The sequence below is a fragment of the Phalacrocorax aristotelis genome, chromosome 1 (assembly GCF_949628215.1).
Source record: "Phalacrocorax aristotelis chromosome 1, bGulAri2.1, whole genome shotgun sequence".
Lineage (NCBI taxonomy): Eukaryota > Metazoa > Chordata > Aves > Suliformes > Phalacrocoracidae > Phalacrocorax > Phalacrocorax aristotelis.
This window is the reverse complement of record NC_134276.1, coordinates 86,079,722-86,103,674: the sequence shown is the minus strand read 5'-3', so window position 1 is coordinate 86,103,674 and position 23,953 is coordinate 86,079,722. Positions and strand designations below refer to the sequence as shown.

The following is a 23,953-nucleotide window of genomic DNA, read 5'->3' as shown; positions in this document are numbered from 1 at the left end:
AGATACCTCTTTTTTTGTCAGCAGTTGCTACAAATATGAGACAGTAATAGCAACTTGTACTTGATTTTCTTCTGCTTGCCCCCTTTTTTATTTTAAATTAAACGTACACAAAAGAAAGCCTAAAACACGTGTTGTACTGAGACTTGAAAAGTCCCAAAACTAACATGAATGTGAATCTTTTTTTTTTCCTTTTTTTTTTTTTTAAAGTAAGATTTAAAGCCTGGCAAAAAAAGAGAATGTTTTTCTTTAAAAAGACTTTATAGAGCTGAAGAGAAAATCAATCAGAAATTAGAAACATGGAAGTGAGGTAACTTCACAAAATATGAGCAGAGAGAGAACTGGTAGAACTGAATGGAAAAACTGATAGGAAAACAATAAAGAATCTTTGAGAACACTTATGTTAATCCTGATTTTTTTAGTTCAAAAATCCTGAGGGAAGTTAAATTTTTCTGATTTCTAAGTCAAAAGGAAGAGGGAGGGGGTAGATAGGAAGAAGCGAAAGAATGACTTCTTTGTGAAAACGCCTTTATGAGGCATAAGAATATTGAGAATTTAATTCTGATTTGTTACTGAGAGTAGTATAAATGAAAAAAACCCGGCTTTGTGAATTTACAGACTTGCCATCCAGTTCAGGAGAGTATTTTTCCTTTCAGACTCCTGATGGTTGAAATACAGATTTAAAAGCATTAATTGAAGACTTAAGTTTAAAAACACTGATCATAAGAGATAAAAAGGCAAGTTCTTTACAAATGATTAGACATTCCAAAGCAAACCAAAAATCAACAAAACCATAAGCACTAAGACACACATCAATTTTTCTAATTAAAATAAAAATTTGTCAAGCAATTATCCAAAGACAAAGAATTATCTAATAAAACCAATCTGCCTCTAGATAATAAGAAATAAAACTACTTATTAAATGAGTGTCTGCTACATAATGCAGAAAAAGATCCTAATGCTCTGAAGATTACAATATAGCAAGGGCTTCTGTTATCAAAAACTCAAATGTTGGTGTTATTGCCCCTCTGCAGTAACATCTTGAAGAATAAGTAACATTTAACTTGACAGAAATGAGAGAGAGAGAAAAAAGACTATACAAAGGAAAAATAACCACCTGATTTTGAAATGGAGCTGCTGTAATCCTTTCTCAGTACCTTTTTTTTTAATTACATTGTATTTCTCCTGTTTTGATGGGATCTTTTCTCATGTGTGAATACATGTAATCCTGAATGGAGGAGTTGTGGTAAGTACAAAAAAAAATTTATGCCTTTTTTTCCCCTACTGGACTGAAGAGGCAACCAATACCTGAAAACTCTCTTTTATGATACTTGTAGACTGCTATCAAGTCAGCTACACATTTTTCTTACCTAAACTAAGGAGGCAGAGTTTTTTAGTCTCTCACAGTAAATCATAATTTTTAGACCTTAAATAATATTTGCAGTTCTTTGACTTCCTTCAATTTGTCAGCCTGTCTGAACTGGATGTTCTCTCCTTAGAGGTCACTTTATCACAGACCCATGTATAAAGAAACAATTAAGCATTTTTTGTACTTCTCTCTGCACCATTTTGCTCCAATTTGTATCAATGGTATAGCAATTTAAAGATCTGGGCACAGACAGAGTCATCTTTATACATCTGATGTGTAAAGCATCAGATAATTCAGAAGTGTAGTGCAAGGACTGTAAATCAACACCAGAACTAGCCCTTCCTCTACTCATTAAATAATGCTCACAGTAAAACACAACAAGATATCTAGTCACAGTAATCACTGTAAGGATTCAGTTTACCCGTGGCTTTTGCAACATAAAACCTCTAGACTACCCCAGCTATTTATCATACTAATCAAGAGAAATATTGCAAGTTTTTATATTCCTCTAGTAAATGATGGCATTTCAGCAATAATGTCCTGCTATAAGCGAGTGAAAAGCTCACTACAAAAATTAGCAATAGCATTCGTAACAGAAAGACATACAAGAAAAGCTAAATAAAAACACAAATGAGAAGGTTAATTAAGCCAAACCAAAGACTAGGAACTACTGATAAAATTTTAGCTTCAGAGACAAATTTTTCTGTTGTCACATTTCAGTATTTTAAGAGAATGGTATTCATAGCCCATTTTAAAAAGTTATGTTTTAAATAGCCTCTCATTTTGCACTTCCGGAAAAAAACCCCAACACCCCTTGCCTTGCAACAAGACAAATAAATAAATAACGACGCAAACTAAACAAACAGAAGAGAGAAAGCAGGACACTGTCTCCACATGAAATAGCTGAAGGTAAGCTAGGTAAGCTTTCCATAATAGGCAAAATTTTGAACTAACCCTATTAGTATCTTCTGTACAGTCTTCTCGTGACGAGCCAACAGATCTTGTGAGTGACTTATGCTGCACCTGTGGAGATAACAGTTGCAGGCTGTTTGCTCTGGCTGCCATCCCTTGCCCTATGCTTAAGCCACCCTCTGAGCCCTTTGACCTCACTCTGTCCCGGCTCACATACATAGAGTGTCTATGAGGGCGCTGCTGTGAAGAAAAAGGACTGGTATAACCTAGACCATAGGAAAAAGATTCATGTGGAGCAGACAGAGAGTGGGAATGGCTTCCATCCATGTGATCGGGCAGTTTTAACTCCTCCATTGTTTTGGAGTGTCTTGTTGATGGTCTTCGGGTATCCAGGGTACCCTCGCTGCGGTTATTCCTCCCGGACGGACTGAGCAAAGTTCTGTTATCACCGTGTCGGGGAGCAGTTGGACTGGTAGGAGAGTTCAAGTCCATACAGCTGGATGGAAAATACCTACTGCTGTTTGGTTCTGCAGCTTGGGCCCTGGCCTCAGAAAGGTTGCCCACGGATTTCGAGTCTGTCAGAACCCCATGGCTCTTTGACTTTGTCCGATACGAAGGACTCTTAGAAGACTGTGGGATAGTATCAATATAGCTGTGGCGACTGTGCTTATCGCCAGGCTGCAGTGTCCCAGTTTTGCTCTGAGAAGTTTCCATGAACGAGTGCCGGTTCTGCTGAGATCTGGTGTTAGACTTCAGATACTTTGTGCCTGGACCATCAGAACTTTTTGGGTCCACATTAAAATCAAATTCTGTTTTTGTCTTTGTTTCCTTTGGGCTGAGGAGATGCGGCATGTTATTATTGGCTAGATCCTTGTTGCCAGATCCAGGTGCGTTGCTTGATTTTTTTGTATGCATTGGACTATGTGCAGCTCCAGGAAGGTTTCCATTTAAAAAGCTTTCATTTGCTGGAAGACCCTCTTCTCTTGGGCCGCCAACCCCTAGTGTCTGTATATCCTTGCTGTTTGATCTGTGGTGTGACTGCAAAGCAGAACTTTTGCTGGCTTGATTTCTACATTAAAATGCATAAAGAAGCATTAATATACCAGATTACATATTAATGTATTAACAACTTCAACAAAAGTACACTCATTTCAGAAGGGGGTTGCCATTTAAAAACACAAAATTTAACTGCAGTTAAGATCAAATACTGCCAACTAGGCATCAGAAGTTCCACTAAAATAACAGACTTGCAAATGTTAGTACATTGTTGTTTCTTTCTGGTTATATCCTGATGGACAAACTCAGCTTTGATTAACGGATTTTGCTGACAAAAATAATGAGGATATAAAATCCAATCATAGAAATTCCAACATATATTTACACATTTATGCACGTGTGTGAGTAATATATGTGCACACCAATAATGTAAGCACTACATTATGAAAATTAGCTGTATATCCACTGAAAAAAAATCTTAAATACACCTGGCACATCAAAGGGAAGGTAGAACAATAAAGTATGCCAGCCCTGTCAAAAAACCCCGCTACAATCAATGCTCCAGGCCATTTAATCTATGTCTGATTTGTAGGGGGATGGGAGAGAAGGGGGAGAAGAGGATGTTGTGCTGATAAGGACATCCAGATGGAGTGAGCCTGAGCTCAGTGCAGCAGAGCAAGCCATTAACACCAAACCCAAAACCAGATCTACCACAGGAACCCCAACTTTTTGGAACTTGGCACTATCCCAGTTCTTGGCACTAACTTGGAACTAACTCATCCCCAGAGCTGCACCCAAAATGCTCTGCAACAAGACTGACTTGGTGCAGGGCCACTTGGTGATGTTCTTAACCTCTACTCTACTTTCCAGCTCTCCTGGTTTTGGGATTACGGGACTGAGATACATGTTGGCTTTGCAAACACTCAGCCTGAATGTATTTGAGCAGGATTTATTATCTCCGGTTTTCTGGCATAAAATCAGTTCTGCTTCTGGACTTATGGTATCATTGCAAACTAGCCATGACTGAGCAGTAATGTAGCTGTACTTGTTAGCCTTGACGGACCTAGGCTGGCTGCAAGCAGTTAACTTATTTCTGTATCAAATGTATGATAATGTAACTCAGATATATTACTGAGGGTTAAAGTGAGAGCTCACTGTACAGATGAGTTTTTACCTTTGCTGGTAATTATAATTGGATAATGCTAGCCATTTTTATACTCAGGATTTTTGTGTTACCCACTTTCAGGGATCTAATTATGTACTCTATTACAGTTTCTAGAAATTTAGCAATTTTAATGCCAGTTTAAAATACTTTTTAGTTAAAAGGAAGTATATTTTTTTAAATCTTAGAGATATAAGGAACCTACTAATTTTAAGCCAAGCAGCTAGGCAAGCCTTTGTATTAGACATGAGTTTCCCATGGATCTAGGTTTTCCTTTTTGATGCCACTTCTCTAATGGTATCCTAAATACTTATAAGGGCAGCTAAAACTTTTTGGTGTTTATCTCCAAACAAGTATAGATTGTAAACGTCATCATTGCAAATCTTAAAATGAGGAGTAATTTTTTGAATCTCACAGGAAGAGCTGAAGAAAAACATGGCTAGGATTAAAAGCCACTACCATTCTGCATGCTTCAGAGGGCAACCTTTAGGAAAGCTTTTGTCAGAGGAATACCATGAGGCTTTTGTACTGAAGTATTTTATCCACCAATAAGCCTGGTTCGTTGATGTATTAAAATCAAGTGGTTTCTCTCAAGCTATGTTGGTTCAACAAGGGAGAGTCTCTGAGCAAATACACCCTGCTTTAAATTCAAGGAGACTAGACTTGATTCATAACTGCAACTGCAGACAAAATTCCATTCATCCCCAATTTGGAGCATGATCAATAAGCACAGTTTTCAGGACATTTACCTGATAAATATCTGTGTGAACTTCGAACTTTCAAATATTGAAACCTTGAACAGATTTGCACATGTACAGTAATGGTGGCATTCCAAAGAAAAGAGCATTCCTTTGGAATCTCAGGCATCCTCCAAGCCACACAATTCCTACTGTTCTTCAAGAAAAAGGCTAACATTTTTTTAAGATGGGTAAGCCAGCTTATTTTTCCTTTGTCATATGCAGAAATGACTTGAATGTTGTCTCTGGTTTTTTTTTTTTTTTTTCAAGAAGCATTCAGCCTGATGCAGAAAGTAAAAATTTCAACTTGAATAGCTATAATACAGTAAAACTGTGGCTACTTCCTTTATTTGGTGAGGCAACATGGAGTATATATGTCTCAACATGCCTAAACTGTCAAATGACTACTTTTCTTTTCTTGTAGATGATGATGTATGTAAGCACGATGGCAACTCACTCATTGGCAGAGCAAACATCACTGATGACGGTGACATGACTACGTTTACCTGTTAGATAACGTGTTGCTGTCTACGTGGTAAGGTTTTCTCTTAGCTGACCGTGAAGGTGAGCTTCCACAGCGATCCAAGAGTCTTTGGGTTTGAAACGAAGGATGGTTCAAACATTGTTCTGTCAAATATCTGTCTGCTGGATCTAGCTTCAGTAAGTTCTTTGGAAAACAAATCCCAGAGTTTAAATGTTAGTATCTGATTTCGCATCAGCAAAAAATATAATAAAATAAAGAACATTATTGGGATAAATTTTTAATCTCCAAAGTTTCTGTGATTAGATGTAACTGCTAGAATAATTCCATGTTGCATTTAACTGCATATGTTACAAAATAAACCCTTACAAAATCTATGTTCTACTGAAGAGATGGAAGGCCTCAGCCTTGCTTATTATGAAACATATATATGTATATTTATATACTGAATATATATACACATACATATACAATTATATATGTGTGCTTAAAAGAAAAATATCTAAAATTTTAAGAATGTTTTATGTATATACCTATATATGTTTAAAATATATGCATTTCAAACATATATTTCAGGCTATAGATTACAGCAATATTGTTTAGAATGAAAAATATGAAATCTACCAATAATAAAATACTAAAATGAAATAGGCTTTACAAACAAATAGAACAAGCATATGGGAACATTCTCACATAAACAAAAATAGTCTCTTAAAGTTAGTATTTTTAAAATTATACAAATATAGTAGTTCTGTTTTTTACTTCTACAGTTCAAGTCCACCCATATTTTTAAAGAATCAGCTGAACTGTTTACAATGCACTCAGAATAACATTTGCCTTATAATTCTGGTAGATCTGCTGTGATTCTAAACAAACACACTTTCTGACATGCAGAAAATATTTAATCACAAAACTGAAAACTAGGAGGTTGGGTGTTTTGGTAAGTTTGAAAGGTTTCTTGCAGGAACAGGGCAATACAAAACTTAACTTGGAATATTTGAACATGCACGATTGTCAGCAAGGATAAAAGTTTGAATGGCTATTATGTAAAAAGAATAGCTAGTTTTTAAGGGTTATATAGGTTGCATAGAGAACAACTCTATGTGTAGATAGGTGTGTGCATACACACACACCCCGCATATCTGTGTATGTATTGAAAGTATTCAGCCACTTGACCACAAACTGGTTTTCCCTTCACAGGATCCCTGCACTTCAAAATAGAAAATGCTCAGGAAACAAAGCAAGTGGTAAACTACGTTCCTACGTGGTTTTGTCATACAGTATGCAGCATCTTCCTTTCTCAAGTGACAAACTGTGTACTGAATGATTAACTTTTTCTTCCCCCCTTTTTTCTGGTGCTCATCACCACAGTGGCTCAAATGGCCCAAACAAATAATAGAAGGGCACAGGTGATTTTTCGCATTCCTCCTCAGAAGAGAGGATAATCAGAGGCTTCCCTCAGGTGCCTGTACACTAATTTGCAGAGCTTGGACCACAAGCAAGGAGAACTAATAGTCCATAGGGAATCACAAGGCTGTAAACCTGCCTGGAATCACAGAGAAGTAGTGGGACAGGGCTCATGGCTGAGGCATGGTCACTGATGGGTACAGCTGGCTTCAGAAGAAAGGGGGTGGGGAGGGAGAAGAGTGACACTCCATATAATTGAGTTCCCAGTTGGTATCAAATGGCAACATGAAACATCAGGTATATCCATTGACAGTCTCTGAGTCAGCATTAGAAGGGAAAGTAACATTTGTGATGTTATGGTGGGGGTTTGCTACCAACTACGCAGATGAAAAGCATGAGGAAGATGAAGAGGACAACTCTCTACAACAAGAAGCAGAGGTGTCCTGATCACAGGTCCTCAACCTCATGGCAGACTTCAACTATCCAGACATCCAGCCTGTGTAGATGATCCAGGAGATTTCTCAACTATGTTGGTGGCAATTTCCTAGTGCAGCTGCTGGAGAGGTAAATCAGCCAAGGGTAGGACTTCACTCTACGTGACCTGCTGCTCACCAACAGTAAAGTACTGGTGACAAATCTCTTCAGAGAAGACAGTCTGAGCTGTAGCAACCAGGAGATGATTACAATTACGATTCAACAAAAGGTGGGAAGATAGGCACCAGGACTTCACGAGAGCAAACTTCAGCTTCTATAGAGAATTACTGGGCAGAATCTCCTGAAAAACTGCCAGAGGAAAGTTGTCCAGGAGAACCACTTAAATTTTTGAAGAAAGTTTCTTGAGAGTTCAGGGACAAAGCATTCTTATCGTACAGAAGACCACAAAATTTTGCATAAGGTCAGGTTGACTAAACAGGGAGTTTCTTAATGAACGAAAGCGCAAAACAGGAGTGCGTAAGAACTAGAGTCAAGGACAGCATACAAAGGTAGACTATAAAAGCACTGTATTAGCACAAAGGATAGGCCACTTCAGAAGGCCAAAGTCCAGCTGGAGATAAGGCAAGAGAAGAACATCAAGGGTAAAAAGAAGGAGTTCTACATGTTCTATTCTAGTAGAACAGAAGCTCAGAGAACATGCATGTCTGGTGCTGAATGGGGGAAAACGACTGAATGACAGATGATATGAAAAAGACTGAAATACTTGGGTTTTTTGCCCAAGCCATCACATGCAAAACCAGCTCCCAACTCTCAAATGCATGCTTACAAAACAGCATGATCTGTGAAGGAGAGGGGAGAAGAGGAGCAACAAAGCAATTGGGCCACATGAATGCTTCTTCATTACGCTAGTCCAGAAATGCTCTCTAAATAGATATAAATCAAGTACTTATTACTTTAGCTGACATAAGTTGAAGAGTGGGTTTTTCGATAATTTAATAATCAGACCTGAGGTTCCTGAGAATGCAGATAATGAGGAACACACCAAGCATGTGTGCCATGACATGTGCCAGACTGTCCAGCATCTGGAGAAGAGACAGGCATACAGCAAAGTATGTGCAGCATTTGTAGCATGCAACTTAACCACAAGTCTCTTCTGTTCTCTTCTTGTATCCTTTTGCTCATTCTTTGGTGGATTTCTGCTGGCTACATCAATACTGCTAGAAGGAAGTAAACACCCAAGTATACCACAAAGCAGACAACCTCTGGTTTCCAAGACAACTGCCACAGACGGTCTTGGGACCACACAATTAATTTGGATTTGATTAGCCATATCCACGCTTCAGATTTGTCCCAGATTGCCTTTAATTCTTAGGTGTACCCCTGTTATTCTAAACCTAATTTTTGACACTACGACTTTTTTTTCTTCAGCTTACTGTGGATGAAATAACAGGAGGGTTGTACTGCAGCTTACCAAGGTGACACTTTTATAGTATAATAATAAGGACAACAATATGTGTTGCACACCCAGGAATACAGCACAAATACATAGCACAATGCTTTACAGTGTTTGGCCATTTTGAAGGGAGCCAGCTTCTCCTGATCCCCTGTAAGAAACTATCTCAGGACCATATCCTACTTTGGCCATGGGTAACTTGCTGACTTACTCCAAAACAGGACTGAAGAGTAACTTAACATACACGATGTGTAGAGGTGAGTGATAGCAAGCAGATTAAGTACTCAGGTTAAAAAAAATTACTGCACATCAACTTTGTTTTTGACAACTGTCCACATCCTCATGCTATCCAACAACAAATGAACAACTCAGGTTAGCCTAACACACTGTGGATTTATCTATATTTCTTATGGGTTGACAACTCATACTCCAGCATTATTAAGGTAACCTGTGCACCTGAATATATGTCAGTGCAAATGTGTATTGCTGCAAATGATGGTGATTCTTTTGTCTGGACTATGTATTGTTTATCAAATCAGTCAAATTTGAACCGCCTCTTCTGGCATTTGCAAAGGATGTTTCCCGATTCCTAGGAAATATCAAGCCTTGCTACAAACAATAGTGATATCAAAATATCTCAGAAGGAAGTTAAGAAGTACTTTTAAGATGTATTATATTAGGAAACAAAGATGAAAAGTCACTTAGATCTTTCCCTACACAATACAGACAGAAAATAAAATACATTTTCTTACCTTCATAAGATCAAGCAAAACACCACTTAAAATTCCCAGGTATCTTCTCTCTAAAGACTGTGGATGATTGACTGCTGGAAACTGTAAAAATAATATAGCATAAATATACTGAGAATGTGAACAAGGTGTACATGAATACAATGTTTCAAGAATAGAAGCTACACAGTGAATAAAGGCATGCAGTTAATAGGAGTCATACACACTGAAAAAGTTAGTGGTTTATTAAGTATTACAAAACATTATAATGAAACAAATAACTGTTGATGTATGATATACATCTAGTCAACCAAAGAAAATCATCTTATTAGTAGGGCAGTCAAGGAACCTCTCTCAAATGAGAAATAATCAACTTAGACTGATAAATGTGTTTCTGGCGTTATGACTGACAGGAAGTGGGAGGTTTAAAACAGATTCAGAAATAACATAAGTAAAATATACTTTAAAAAGGGATTAAAAATAGCTTTGAGAGAATTTGAGAGTGCCAATACAGTACTAAGTGAAAACCAAGTATTAACAGACAATTCTAAAATGTTTTTAGTGAAAAAAATCAAACCCCCAAAGGTTTAAGGTTCAGGATTACTCCTGTGGTCAGGCTGCAATAAGAACTGGCAACACCATGAGAAGCAGTGCACATTGCTGGAGGGAATCTTTTGTCACCTAGAGTCTGGACAAAACCTGATGAAGGCAGTATTTGAAGCTAATCCTGTCTGGGAAGAACAGGACAGGCATGGATGATTTGAAGAAAATAAAATAAAGCACAGAATTGTTGTGGGGATTTTTGTTTTGGGTTTGTTTTTTTTTTGCTTGCTTTGTAAACAAGGCAAGTGTCAAACAAATTGAAGACAGAATCTCTTCTTTTTATCAAAGTAAAGAAAAAGTTGCTCAATATTTCATTGCTATAACATAATGTCAAGTATAATGAGTTGAAAAGAAACCGAAAACAGAGATCCATTTCCAGACTGTGGCACATGTTGAACCAACAGCAAACAAATAGATAAACTCATTTCAGTGAGGTAAATCCAAAATTTAAAACTAAACAATATGCCAGGGTTTTCAGAATTAGAAATTAAGGCTGGGTTTCCAACAGAGGCATAGAAAAAACCTCATGGATCCAACTTATGCTGATTTTAGAGGAAAATTATGCATTTGAATACCAGAGAAGCCTCTGGAAAAAAGCAAACCAAAGCAAAACAACAATCATCCAGTCTCTTGGCATTAATCAGTTTATCCAAAACTATGCAACTGAGATCCAGACACTTTGTTAGCAGTTCCCAGGGTCATGGAATTTGCCTAATACTATGCAAGTGTTTCAATTGCAGCCTGGCTTGATCCCATCCACATCTATGTTTTTTTTCTGAGGAGTTCTCTTAAGCTAACGCACCAAAGCAGGAATACTGACAATAGGAAGCACGCAGTGTTCTCATCTACCGGTACATAAAAGCCATCACTATATGTCCAGATAGGCTCAAGTCATCCATAAAATATAACCTCATAAAATACTGCCTTATAGTTAAAAATCACTGAAAATACAAGAAAATGGCAAAAATTAAGTCAGGATTAAGACAGACAACAGCAACAAAAATAATCAGCAAACATGAAGATAAATGAACGTTTTATGTGGAAGTTCGCTATAGTATAAAACCATATGAGAACTATGTTTGGTCTAAAATATCAATGAGCAGGAAGTCTTAAGAACTTTTATTCCTTTACTTTTACTTGTGCATTTTTCAGCTCTCCCTTACATTTAGGTATTGTAACAGTTAGGTGCATATATTTATATGTTCATCTTCCTCAGATTAAATACTAACTTCAAACCTATGCTTTAAAGAGCAACCCACTACAAACACCCATTTCCAAAAATTCATTTTATTTGGAAGCAAACTGCATTGCATGTGCACCATATGCATACAAGTGTTAGAACACTACGAATTGCTGCCCACCATTTGTATTTTCGTTACTTTCCATAAAACACATTATGTGAACTTTGAAGGAAAATGAATGAACATTTGTTTGAATGTGTTTGTTCCTAAATAGTGTCTGTATTTTTCTTCTTACTTCGCTTTCTTTTGAAGTAGCTTACTAATGATTGAGAATTTTAAGTCCGAGTCTGCTACGTTGATCTTAGATAGTAACTTAGGTGAACCAAGACTTCCGTGCCTCCACTTTTAACATGAACCAAATGGCAAAATATTCTTGTCTTCATACAGAATGACCATCATAAAGAAGATTTTACATCTGGAATGATCAGAGAAAGGTGAAAATGTGCCGAAGCCATGCAAAGCAGTAATATGAGATGACTACTCACTGTGATCGTTCAGATTCTCCAACTTGTGTGTCTGTGTGTATATATATATGCATGGAGGAAATGAGCAGGAAGAGAAGACAGGAAGTTTGCAAATGAGCATCCGTATACATGTGCATGTGGTGCTGGAGCATGCATATTAGAATTTTTAAAATCCTGTCCTACAATATGGTAGTACTCACAGTTACAGTAATGTAGACATTCACAAAACCTAAACATATGGATAAACCATTCCACATCATGGGCTAGTTTCTGTCTTGTGAACACTCAGCGCCAGATCCAGCTTGTAAATAATAATTTGATCACATGATCACAGCATACCTTCTATCAGCTATGCAACAGAAAATCTTCTGCTATTAAGCACTATGATACATTCACAAAAATGTACTATTAAGGTTGTCTTATAGCATGGAATAATTTTTTCCCATGAGATAACTAATGAATATCACATTCTGAACCAACATTTTTTGGTAGTATTTTTCATTTTTAAGCCATTATTCAGACTTTGCTTCAGTACTCAAAAACTACTCTCTATTAGAAGGCATATGTCACTGTCGTCATCATTAGTATCCTGACTTTACAGATGGGGCTAAGAAGGCAGGAACATGTCTGAGGCCAAGTAATAAACCATTGATCCAGGATGAGAACAGTGACATAACTCTCAACTCTGTGCTAGTCATATTAGGTCCATGCTGTCTTCTTGAATTACTGTATTTTAAAGCTACAAAATAAAGATACTTCATTTTCATCCTAAGACACTACAGAGCATTTATCCAAGTAAGATTACACTGCACAACTAGAACTGCTATGAAATAATGTTGAAGAGGCAGTAATTTATTTTGCTTATGACTTTTAAAGCATTACTTTCCTGATAAGGGGTATAAATTTTTTAAAATAGAAAATCCCATCCAGCCCACTGTTCTAAACAGGATCAAATACACGCAGGACATTGCAAGAAATGGTTGTCTAATCTTTTTTTAAACCCTACACTGATGGAGGTTACACAAATTTCAACAAAAACTCTTAGGAGTTAGCTATCCTTGTAGCTAAAATAATTATCCTAAAACCTTAAGCAACTATTTCTTTTCTTACCACCATCAGCTAAACCCAATTTATGGTGATGATTAACATGTCTTAAGACTACTAGGTCCCCCTCTTTCCCCTTCTCATTCTCTAAGTTTTCTCTCTACAGAGTAAAATTCAAACCTCAAGTCCTTAGCACAGATCAGGTCTCCTAAAGCCTTGGTATGTCTTCTTTATAGGATTTTACACTAACAATTCCAGACCATTTTACCAAGATCATAAATTCACCTTTCTAAGCAACATTCATTAATAAAAAATGACCACCAAAACTGAGTTACAAGAAAACATGAGTACAATCACTGACCAGGTATTGGTTAAGATAACAGAGCTACTACTTTTATATCACTTCTGGGATTTTGCCATATCGCATGTCCCAACTTGGCCAGTTTCTCCACACTAGTGAGCCTCTGTCATTACATGGTACTGGCAAATCCCTGCAAGGAGAACAATGCTGTCAGCAGGAAGAGCTTTTTTACTCATGTGGCTATACCAACTCCCCAGGAATACATCAAAAGCCAAAAAGCTCTTCTGCCATAATAGCTGCATCTATGGCCCAGATTTTTCCAACATACTAGCCTGAAGACAGCAGGCATGAATTTTCCACACCCTGAACTGACAGAGCTATGCCACTAAACTCCACAGTGCAAACCTGGCAGGGTAATGCTAAACTGGGTTGTAAATGCTAACTTGCATGCTAAAAAAGTCAAAGAAATGAAATTTTTTAATCAACAGTTAACAGTAAAACAAAGGTATTTATACAACTCAACACTAGTGTAATCAGAATTTTACTTCGAATTATGAATGCCTTATAATCTAAGTATCCTATACTTACACAGAAACACATGCAATAGATAATGCACAACATAAATGGAATGAACCTTCACAGCAACAATGACAACAGTGTAAATATTGTGTGAATAAAAAAAAAGAAAAAAAATTAAAAAGAACAAAGCTTTCTCTTACCCGCAAGCCATGGAAGCGTGGGTTGCTGTAGAAGAGCTTCATCTGCTCGGCTGGCAGCGGGCCTAGCACCTTCTGAATGGTAAAGAGCTGGTCAATCTCGCTCTCACCAGGAAACAAGGGCTGCCCGTCACTCAGCTCTCCTAGGATACAGCCTACAGACCACATATCCACAGCCTTTCCATAAGGGGCTCTGTAAAGTGAACATACAATGTTTTTCACCCACTGACACTGTTTCAATTTATTGGCCATGTTTCCTATGGCCTGCTTCCTTACAACACAGAAGAATAAACTTTGATATTAAAGAAACTACCTCAAATATCAAGCCCTCTGTTTCTGCCCTGGATTGCCTGATGTATCACTCCTTGAAAAGGCAGGAGAGGAATTCTCAAGTACCCCAGGGATCTGGTTACCTTTGTGAAAAAACTTACATAAAAGAAAATCTTTTTGACTGAGAAGCCATTACTATTCCACGTCAAACTAGCACTAACTTCCCTTCCCTCCAGGGGTTAATGACTGTGCTCTATTTCTGCATTACATTTCCTTTTCCATTGTGCTTAATAGGTGGATAAGCATACTGGGTCTGGCCACTGGGAGAACAGAATTGTAGGAAATCTTTGTTTCAGCATCCATGCAGTGAAAATTTAATTAGAAAACAGAATGCCCCTGAAAACTATCCCTTAAAAAAACACAGGTAAGGAAGCAATGACAGCATCATAAAATAAGTAATTCCTGTTTTGGAGCAAAGCCACAGGTAGGGTTTTTGGGAGAAATTCTGATGGATGGTCTCCGTGTATGCAGGCAATGTTGTGTGGTGGGGAGAAGGGCACCTGGTATTTTAAACTGCTCATGACAAAAGAAGCTAAGTCAGAAATGAAGAGGTAGAGTAAATTAATCAGAAACAAAACTGAATGGCGTGAGTGTTACACTGACCAGGGATATACCAGCTTTTCTTGAGACTACACACAAGTGTATTCAACGGCAGAACAGGCAATGTGGGTGCTCTAGTCAGGAGAGACTACAGGCTTGTGGATGGCTTGTAAGACATGTAGGGCAGAAAATCAAAATACAGAAACCAGAAGTTTGTATGAAGAGGAGAGAGTGGTAAGACTGCAGAAATGTTCAATCTAAAGGCACGAACACTGAAGAAACACAGTATCTTTTTGGACAGTTTCTGATTTTCACTCTAAGGTTCTGTTCCTTGGCAAGCTTGTTTAGGCCCCTACCTCAGTTGTGCAGCAGCTAGCGCATTACATCCTTTTGGCTTTTCATTGTTCCTACTATAGACTGAAGCAACTCTTTCTGTTAGCACAAGCTCTTGCTTGTTGAATTTGAAAAACTTCTGTAGCCTCCAACCTATTCCAAGAATCTATTCTGGATGTTTAAGTTTTGAGCAGAATGACTGGAAAATTCTTCGCATTTCAAAGAAAAAGCATATAAAAAGAATAAAGACTGGAACAAATACTGAACTGAACACGTATTTCACTAAGTCTCTTCTTTTTCAAACGTGTAATCCGTCAACTCAACCTCTGTTTCAAGAGATTTTTGAGTTACAGCTGGCTTGCCTATTTCTGCAATAACAGAGCACCAGGAGTTGCAGGTGACAAATCCTGTCCTAAATCTGTTCCCTATGGTGCTTCCTTATGCTGATGGTTAAAGATGTTTAGAGAGGGAACACCCAAAAAAAAAAAAAAAAATTCTGACTTTTCCCCATTGATTACTCATGATAAGTTACTTCAGTTTATGGGAGGGCATTTGACCAGGGGACACTGTAACCCTTGTGATGATTTAGTTAGGTGAAGGTGAGAAAGCATTTCTAGCTGGACAATAGCCTGAGTGAAACTACAGGCCGAGATGCCTAGTGCAGGAGTCTATGGTAGTGAGGACAGCTGAAGTAGGACACCAAAATTTCAATAACCGCTTGCCCTTCAGGATCTGCCATGAGACATTGCAGTCCTTTCAAACAATAACCACAAAATCAATGTTTGCCCTATTGGAATAGCTGCTGACAAGCAACCATCAGTGGCAGAGCATGCCAAAACTCCTGAAGTACTACCTCTACAATGGCTCTGTGGGTTCATAATTCCTCTACTAATCTTGCGTAGTGACTACTTGTGGGTGTGCTGAGAGACTCAATGTTTGTTCTTTCTGTGATGCTGCCAGTCCAACCCACCCGTTAGGTCAGGTCTGAGTGACAAGGAAGGACTAGTTTTTCTCCATGCTGCAAAAGGCAACACGGATGAGAACAGACTCTAAAGCTAAAGAGCTGCTCTTAAGTTATTTTGTGCCTGTACTGGAGAACTGAGGGTCTGTAAGCGAAAGTTCGTGAGAGTGCAACTAAAAAACCTACCTTTTTATTACAACAAAAAACCAAGCACATCTTATTTGCAACCCCTTTGATCAGCAAGTTTCTCAGCTGAAATGTGAAATGGGGAAAAGGTTGCTGTGTGTTGGGGCCTTGGAGAACAAGTTAGGATTACAACTGAGGAATAGGCTGAAACTCCTTCGAGGCAGGGACTATTACCTTTCCTCGCTCACAAGAATAAAGGAAGTTGAATCACAGCTTAAGAAGTTTCCACTATTTACTCTGTAGAACCAGAAACAAATCAGAAAATGCCCATTTCTTAAGGCAGTGGCAGAGTAAGCTGCAACTTTTTTGTTTGAAAAGGCACGCTCAAGACTCCTGTTCCACTGACTCTCAGGATCAGTCTTGTCAGATCATAACAGGCAAACAATGCAAGAGTGATGTGGCTGGATAAATGAAATAACTCCTGTAGGACAGAGACCACAAATCAGAACTACTAGAGTCTATTCCTGCACAAATTAGATTCTTCAAAACATGTTTTCACCTAGTAATTTGGTGTGCCTTTAAATCTACTGGCTTTTAGCAATATTTTGTCATCAAAAAGTGCAGAGTAGTCCACTAACAGTTACCTGAGGCTCTCTGAAGTGAGTTGACTTTGGATGTTCTGTGAGTAATTAGGCAGCAATTTCTTTCCTCTCCTGAAATTTAAGCCTCGAACTTTATTACAAAACAGAAACCTCCCTGGGACCCATTTTAAAAATAGGAAAAGTGAAAATGTATTTAGTAAAATGTATATATTTGATAATCCTGGGAAGACCTTTGAATATTAGATGCTTATAAAGATTTGGTAAATGCAGTGGAAGGAGGAATGGGTAAGATGAGTGTCTGGGAAATAGAACAGGATTGCCAAGAAACAGACATCACTTTGTGCCAGAAAAACTTGGCATTAAAAACATACACTAGCAAAGTTGAAGTCATATGCATTAAATACACATACCCACTCCTTTCTCTACAAGTTAATCAAACAAATTTAGTCAATTACGAACAGATGTGATTCCTGCTAAATTTCCTTTGGTAACAAAACAGTTTTGAAAACTACAGGTTAGATTAATACTACATCTGTCAAGCTTTTCAGATCTTTCCTCCTAAATCCTCTTTACTACTATAGACACAGAGTAAAATGTGGTGTAACTAAAAAGGCCACAATTGATGCTTTCTTTCCCAGTCTTTTTTTCTACTTTATATATAACACACACGCGCGCACACTTTGCTGGAAGCTTAATATCTGTTTTCTCCAAAATACAAAAACCTGAGCTTTGAGGTTTTTAATGGCAACTTTAACATACTATTTTACATAAAACAATGCAACTGCCTACCAATTTTATTAAGATTATCACCGCTCTGGGAATACCAGGATGACTTTATTGATGGAATAATTATTACCTAATGCTTTACCTATTCAAGAAATGTCTAGTTCAGTGTGGCAGCATGGAACATTTTGCTTAAAGAATCTTATGAGTGACCAGTACTTTTTTGATTCATCCTGTGGCTAACCATTCCTTATTTCTAGAATATGTATATACAAATACATATATGCTATACATACAGGAATTGTATTCTATGAGAGTGATCGTGTAGTTTAGCATAATGCAGTCAAGCTTGATAGTAATGGGAAGATCACGTTTAGTAGATCTACAGTAATTTTTGTCTCTTCCTTTGCCCTTTTGGGTCCTACGAATTTGTTCATACAGTATCTGAAAAATCACTTCAACCTTGTGAGGTAGTAAAACACTCATTTTACAAATTAGTAAAAGAGTAAAACTAAATTGTCTAGCTGAGGCTAGACAATATAACTACTGCTTTCACAGACAATGCAACACTAACTTATCAGTGCTTTATTAGCAACACCCTTCTGAGCCACTTCAGCAGTGCTGGTAAAGGGTAACTGGGAATGAAAACCATAGTTTTCATAGTTGGTCATAGTTTTGACCAAAGGATGAAAAGAACTAGGAGTGTAGTGTGGTGAAAGCTGGGCTGCCATTGCTACGTGATGTCCACTAGGCTGATGGAACACTTCAGGCTGCAGGACTCCCGTGGAAACCTCTTCCAAAGGGAACGGAGGGGACAGGAATCTGAAGTACATTTGTGGTAATTCAGCTTCATATTTTAATCCGTGAAACACTGCTCAGCTCAAGACAGGTCAACATGTCAATGATTTATGCTGACTTACTGGAAGCCGCTTAAAATCTTCCTTTTAAATCAACCACAGCTCTCCACGGGTAAATCTTACAAGAGGTTCTTGAAAAAAATGTAAAGAAGCAGTCAACTTACCATGGCAGTTCTACAAACTTTACTTACCCAAGCAAGAGTTCAGGTGAGCGGTACCATCTGGTAGCCACATATTCTGTATAGTTAGCATTGCTTCCTTCAGAGAGATTACGAGCAAAGCCTGTCAAAAAACAGCGTGAAGGATTATATCCTATTTTAAATACAATATTTATATCAGCACTGATTTTGGCAGTAAGATCACACCCATTTATATAAAAGCAAATTGTTTACAACTCTTAGTGCAGAACAACTTCTCCAACAATTGCTTGTCTACTGAAATGCAAGCTTTTATTGATACAACAGTGAAAGTCAGCATGTCTGCTTTAATGACTTTACTTGTGTACTCTTCTCAGAAGTCTATGGGGTTTTGCTATTACTTTTGGTGCTTTGCCATAATCAAAACAGATTGATGAAGGTTACCTGTCAGTATGCCAAGCTATTGAACTATTGCCACTAAATTTCACTGAGATGCTGTTTGCAGAAGACTCATAACATCAGAAATGCAACGTACACATGGGGAGTAGACTCTTCCACTGATCTTAAGTACTACACTCTCACTGCATTCAATTTTTTAAACTGGGCAAGAAGCTGCATATTATTCTCATCTAAGGACACCTAAGGACACCTGACCTGGCAAGGAACAGGGTTACGTCCCTAAAACTACAAAAGGCAGGAGTCTACCAAAGATCAGCAAAACTGATTTATATCTGCATTTGGTGCACTCCACGTGTCACTTCCCACCTGCATTAGCATCACATTCATAACAAGGTTCTTAGTGAATTAGGATCAGAAATCAAGTCCAAATTAACTTCCTCCTCGACATCATTTCATTAAGAATTTTTTAAAAAGTATACTTATTTGCAATTGTACCAAAACTTAACTTCTGTCCTAAGGCACAACAATTAAGACCACCAACCATGAGAAGAGTGCATACACTGGAAAACCCAGATGTGGGAGCAATTTATATTTTTTTTATTCTCCTCCATTTTTAAAAGGTCAGCCGAGCACCACAGTAATGATGTTACTGGATTCTTCATGTAGAATTACTCTAGGGCAGATGCTGGCAATGTTTTCAGAAAAGTATCAAGTGTCTTACTATTTTCAAATAAATGGTTAATAACAAGGTGAGACAGGACAGACAGATCTCAGCAGCAAGACCCCAGATGCATAAGATCCTTACTAGAGCTCAAATCAAGACAATTTTTGGGGACTGAAATGCCAAAGCAACATTTTCACAATGCTTTCTTACTGGGAAGTGGCATTAAAACTTGGTCCAAAATTCTCTTCAGTGAAATCACCATGAGTCTTTTCCATTGTTGCACAAATGATGAAGAAAGAATAAAAATTCCAAAGCATTGCACAGGTCTAAGGCATAATTTCATTTTCAGAATCAATAAGGCTACTTAAATGTAATAGTAATTCTTCTTTATATCTGATTTGTTACGTAGAAGCTGCCAAAATTGCTTTTCCCTCATGACTATGCTTGTAAGGTTGTAAAAATTTATTTTTTTTTTTAGTATTCTGAAAGTATATCTCATTTGGCAGCTTAGTATGAGCCCTGCTCACCCCCGTGAGGTAAAGGTTTGAATGAGATTATTATTATTAAACTAATGATTTGAGAAAACAATGATAAATTTGTTACTGACAGAGGTTACAGCTGTTACTTTTTGCAAGATACCTCTACCTTCAAGAGTTAGTAAACTAAAAGGCATGTAAGATGAAGAACAGATAATTCAAAGTTGTCCCAAAATAATAATAATTCTGATCTGTTCCATAAAGTCTAATGAACATTACCAATGCTGCTGGAGAAAAGCTGGAAAGGAATTTTTTATTACATGTAACATTGGGTTTGGGTAAATTTCTAAACATTACTATATTTAGAACTGCTTAGGCAGTCCTGTTTCTGTTTCAAATTACATGACCCATCTGATTAATCTTGTCAGCGAGAAATTCATTCATATATTTAAAGAAGAGAGAGAAGATAACCAGGAGCTACACTGAAGGCAAAATGAACAGTGGGAAGTCCCAAACTGAACTGGGGGGACGGAAGGAGGAAGGTATCACATAATACAAATAAACACATGTGCTGACATAATGCACAAGGCTGGCAGCCCAGCAGCCCCTGTGCACCAGAAGAACCAACAAGTCAAGAATGCATCCTCCTCCCTCCAGGCCAGTCTACTGGAACTTGGTCACAGTTAGCAGCTACTATGTCCAGAGATCAGCAGCAGCAGCTATCATAGCCTGAAAAAAAGATCAGCTCCCAGCTTTACAGACTAGGTGCAGAAGAGATTTGATGTGGCAAGACAGAAAGGAAAATTATTATCATAGGCTTCAATGTCACCAATATATTGTTGGGTGATGTAAGAAACCATTTTATGGATTCACTAGTGCTCTGACTCTATGACAGCATGCTGAATTAATAATTCAAGAAAGCATAATACTGTTCTAAGGGCACAATTACTTTTTTTTGTCATGGTGGAGCTAAGCTAGCTTATTGTTCCTTCCTCCAAATTATGCTGGGACAAATTTTTTAATATAAAAATGAGAAGGTAATTCCAGAGAAGATTAGACCAAACTCCAAACAGTGAGAAGGAACAGATTAGAACACAAAGATAGAAGGCGATTTGGGTGAGAGCAACTATGAAAGCAATTGAGCTTACAAATGCATCACGATGCAAGGAAGGAGAACAAGTGAAATAAGAGATTTCAAGAAAGGACTTAAAAACAACTCAGAACAGGGTAGGAGAGATGTCAAGGAAAAACGTGTGAGGAAAGAAGGAGTTTCTTATAGAGAAATAAATCAAATTCAAGTTAGACAAAGTAAAGCATTCTAACGTTAATGACATGTAAGTACTTGAATAGGTGCCTAGGAACATTAGGGAACCTCCATTACTGAGAATTTTAAGAATAAGCTAAAGAAACACCTGTCAAGAATGACACAGACATGCTTAATCCTTTCTTTGAGTAGGTGGAAGAACTAGACAATTTCTTGAGGTCTTTTCCAGGCCTGTGTTTCATGATTTCTACACTTACGCATCATACAGAGATTAAGAGATTGCTAAAACAAGTAATTTTGAAGCCCTGGTGTTGAAAAAGCAGACACACTAGTTAGAAAGCCTAACTGTTTCCAACAGGAATCAGCATTTTGTACTGTTCTCTTTTTTTACTTCTATTGGCAGAAATGACACCCACACAACATGTGTCCAGGCAAGCACCACATTCAATCTAATTTTTATCTAGCACGATATGTACAGAACACATGGCACAAGGTTTTTGAAGAACTATCTTGTTAAAAATTTACAAACTTTTCTATTCAAACTGTTTTGTCCACTAGGCTATTCGGAAACACCCAATTACTTCAATATCTGCATTGGGATAGATGCACTTTTTGCATTTGTTATCACATGAGGAATGTCGCACTGTGTGCGACAAGCACCTGTGTTCCAAAACATGATTTAAGTTGGGTAGGCAGACAGCATACATTAAATCATGTTAAAAGGTGAATTCTTATACCCTAATCTGTACATGTTCAGGAAACACTTGTGGCTAATATTGTTCTGACAGACATTTTACAGTGATAGCTTAAGCTACTAGCAATAATGTCAATTAGCAACAAGACTAAAAAATTAAAATTTATCCCAAATTATAAGAGTTGTTTGGAATTTTAAATTCAACTAAACCTGAGAAGTTGATCAAAATTCAAACTAACCCACATGAACAATTAGAACAGCAGCAATTCCCATAACTTAATTTTCCTTCCTCGAGGTTGTGCTGAGCACTGTAAGCACGTTGTGATTGCATGTCTTTTCCAACAGCAGGAGAATGTGGCTGGAGCGCACAGTGTGAGCAAGCCAACACATGAGAACATCCCTGCTGACAGTGCTCACATCAGTGAGAAAACTGCTGTCCAGAACACGATTGTATCATTTGTTGGGCTTTTTATTTTCTTGTAACACTTCTGCACAAAGGATGAGTTCACACGGCCCAAAGATTTGTTAGCTGATGGCATATGCCAACTCTAATGGTGAATGTTACTTTCAGGGTGGACGTCCCCCCACCAAAAGACACTGAAGGGAGGGCAAGGGCCATGGCGGACTCTGCCCCATGGTCTGTCAAGACCCACTCATGCCCCTATTGGCTGTTCCTGCTTGTGATGCCTTTAGCTCTGATTGGAGCACACATTGATCGGGGGCAGGCGCTTCCCGTTGACTGGTCGTTAAGCCCTGTGCAGGGCAGCGATTGGGTCCCCTCACCTCCCAAAGCTGGTGCAGGGAGTGACGGGGTGGAGGGGGAGCAAGGCATATGCCACACCAGCCTTCACCCCTGGGACAGCCCTGACCCTGCCAGCCCCGCTGGGGGTTGCTTTGCACAGGCCAGGGCCTGCACATAAGTGTGGTGTTGTCCTGGTTTTGGCTGGGATAATTTCCTTCATAGCAGCTAGCATGGGGCTACATTTTGGATTTGTGCTGAAGGTGGTGTTGATAATGAGGAAATGTTTTAATTGTTTCTATGTAGTGCTTACGCTAGTCAAAGACTTATTCAGCTCCCCATGCTCTGCTGGGTGCACAAGGAGCTGGGAGGGGACACAGCTGGGACAGCTGACCCCAACTGGCCAAAGGGATATCACACACCATATGGCGTCATGCTCAGCATATAAAGCTGGGGGATGAAGAAAGAAGGAAGGGGGGGAGACATTTGGAGTGATGGCATTTGTCTTGCCAAGTAATTGTTACAGGTGATGGAGCCCTGCTTTCCTGGAGATGGCTGAGCACCTGCCTGCCCATGGGAAGCAGTGAATTAATTCCTTGTTTTGCTTTGCTTGCATGTGTGGCTTTTGCTTTACCTATTAAACTGTCTGTATCTCAAGCCATGAGTTTTCTCATTTTCACTCTTTTGATTCTCTCCCCCATCCCACCGTGGAGGGACTGAGCGAGCGGCTGTGTGCTGCTTGGTTGCTGACTGGGGCTAAACCACAACAGGTAAAGGAAAAATCCTGCCCCACCAGCTCCAGGCAACGCTGCCAGGGCAGCCTGGGCACAGAGCTGCCAGGGGAGGGCGGCCACAGCAGTGCAGGGAGGAGGCCTGTGGATACTGAAAAGGCAATGGCACCAGGGACACCACGCAATGGTACCCTGGTATTCTGTCAGAGCTGTGCAGTTCCTTACACTGCAGAATAAATTGCTCTTAATTCCAAGAACTCATATGAACCAAAACTTCTAAGGCTTTCCCTAGAACAGTTATTGTTTCTGAATGCTTAAGCAAAAATGCCTT

General features: G+C 38.5%; 1 protein-coding gene across 5 annotated transcripts in view; it reads right to left on the bottom strand.

Moving 5' to 3' along the window:
* Positions 1-23,953, bottom strand: part of CDKL5 (cyclin dependent kinase like 5) — a 142,207-nt gene that overhangs the window by 24,743 nt on the left and 93,511 nt on the right. For all 5 annotated transcript variants that reach the window (XR_012661097.1, XM_075096438.1, XM_075096456.1 and 2 more), the window contains exons 8-12: positions 18,710-18,800; positions 14,050-14,239; positions 9,702-9,782; positions 5,680-5,840; positions 2,321-3,347 (exon numbers count right to left, since the gene is read on the bottom strand). Coding sequence is in view for 4 of the 5 variants with exons in the window: in XM_075096438.1 (XP_074952539.1) it covers positions 2,321-3,347; positions 5,680-5,840; positions 9,702-9,782; positions 14,050-14,239; positions 18,710-18,800 (1,550 nt within the window). In the remaining variant the exon portion in view is untranslated. The remainder of the gene's footprint in view (positions 1-2,320; positions 3,348-5,679; positions 5,841-9,701; positions 9,783-14,049; positions 14,240-18,709; positions 18,801-23,953) is intronic.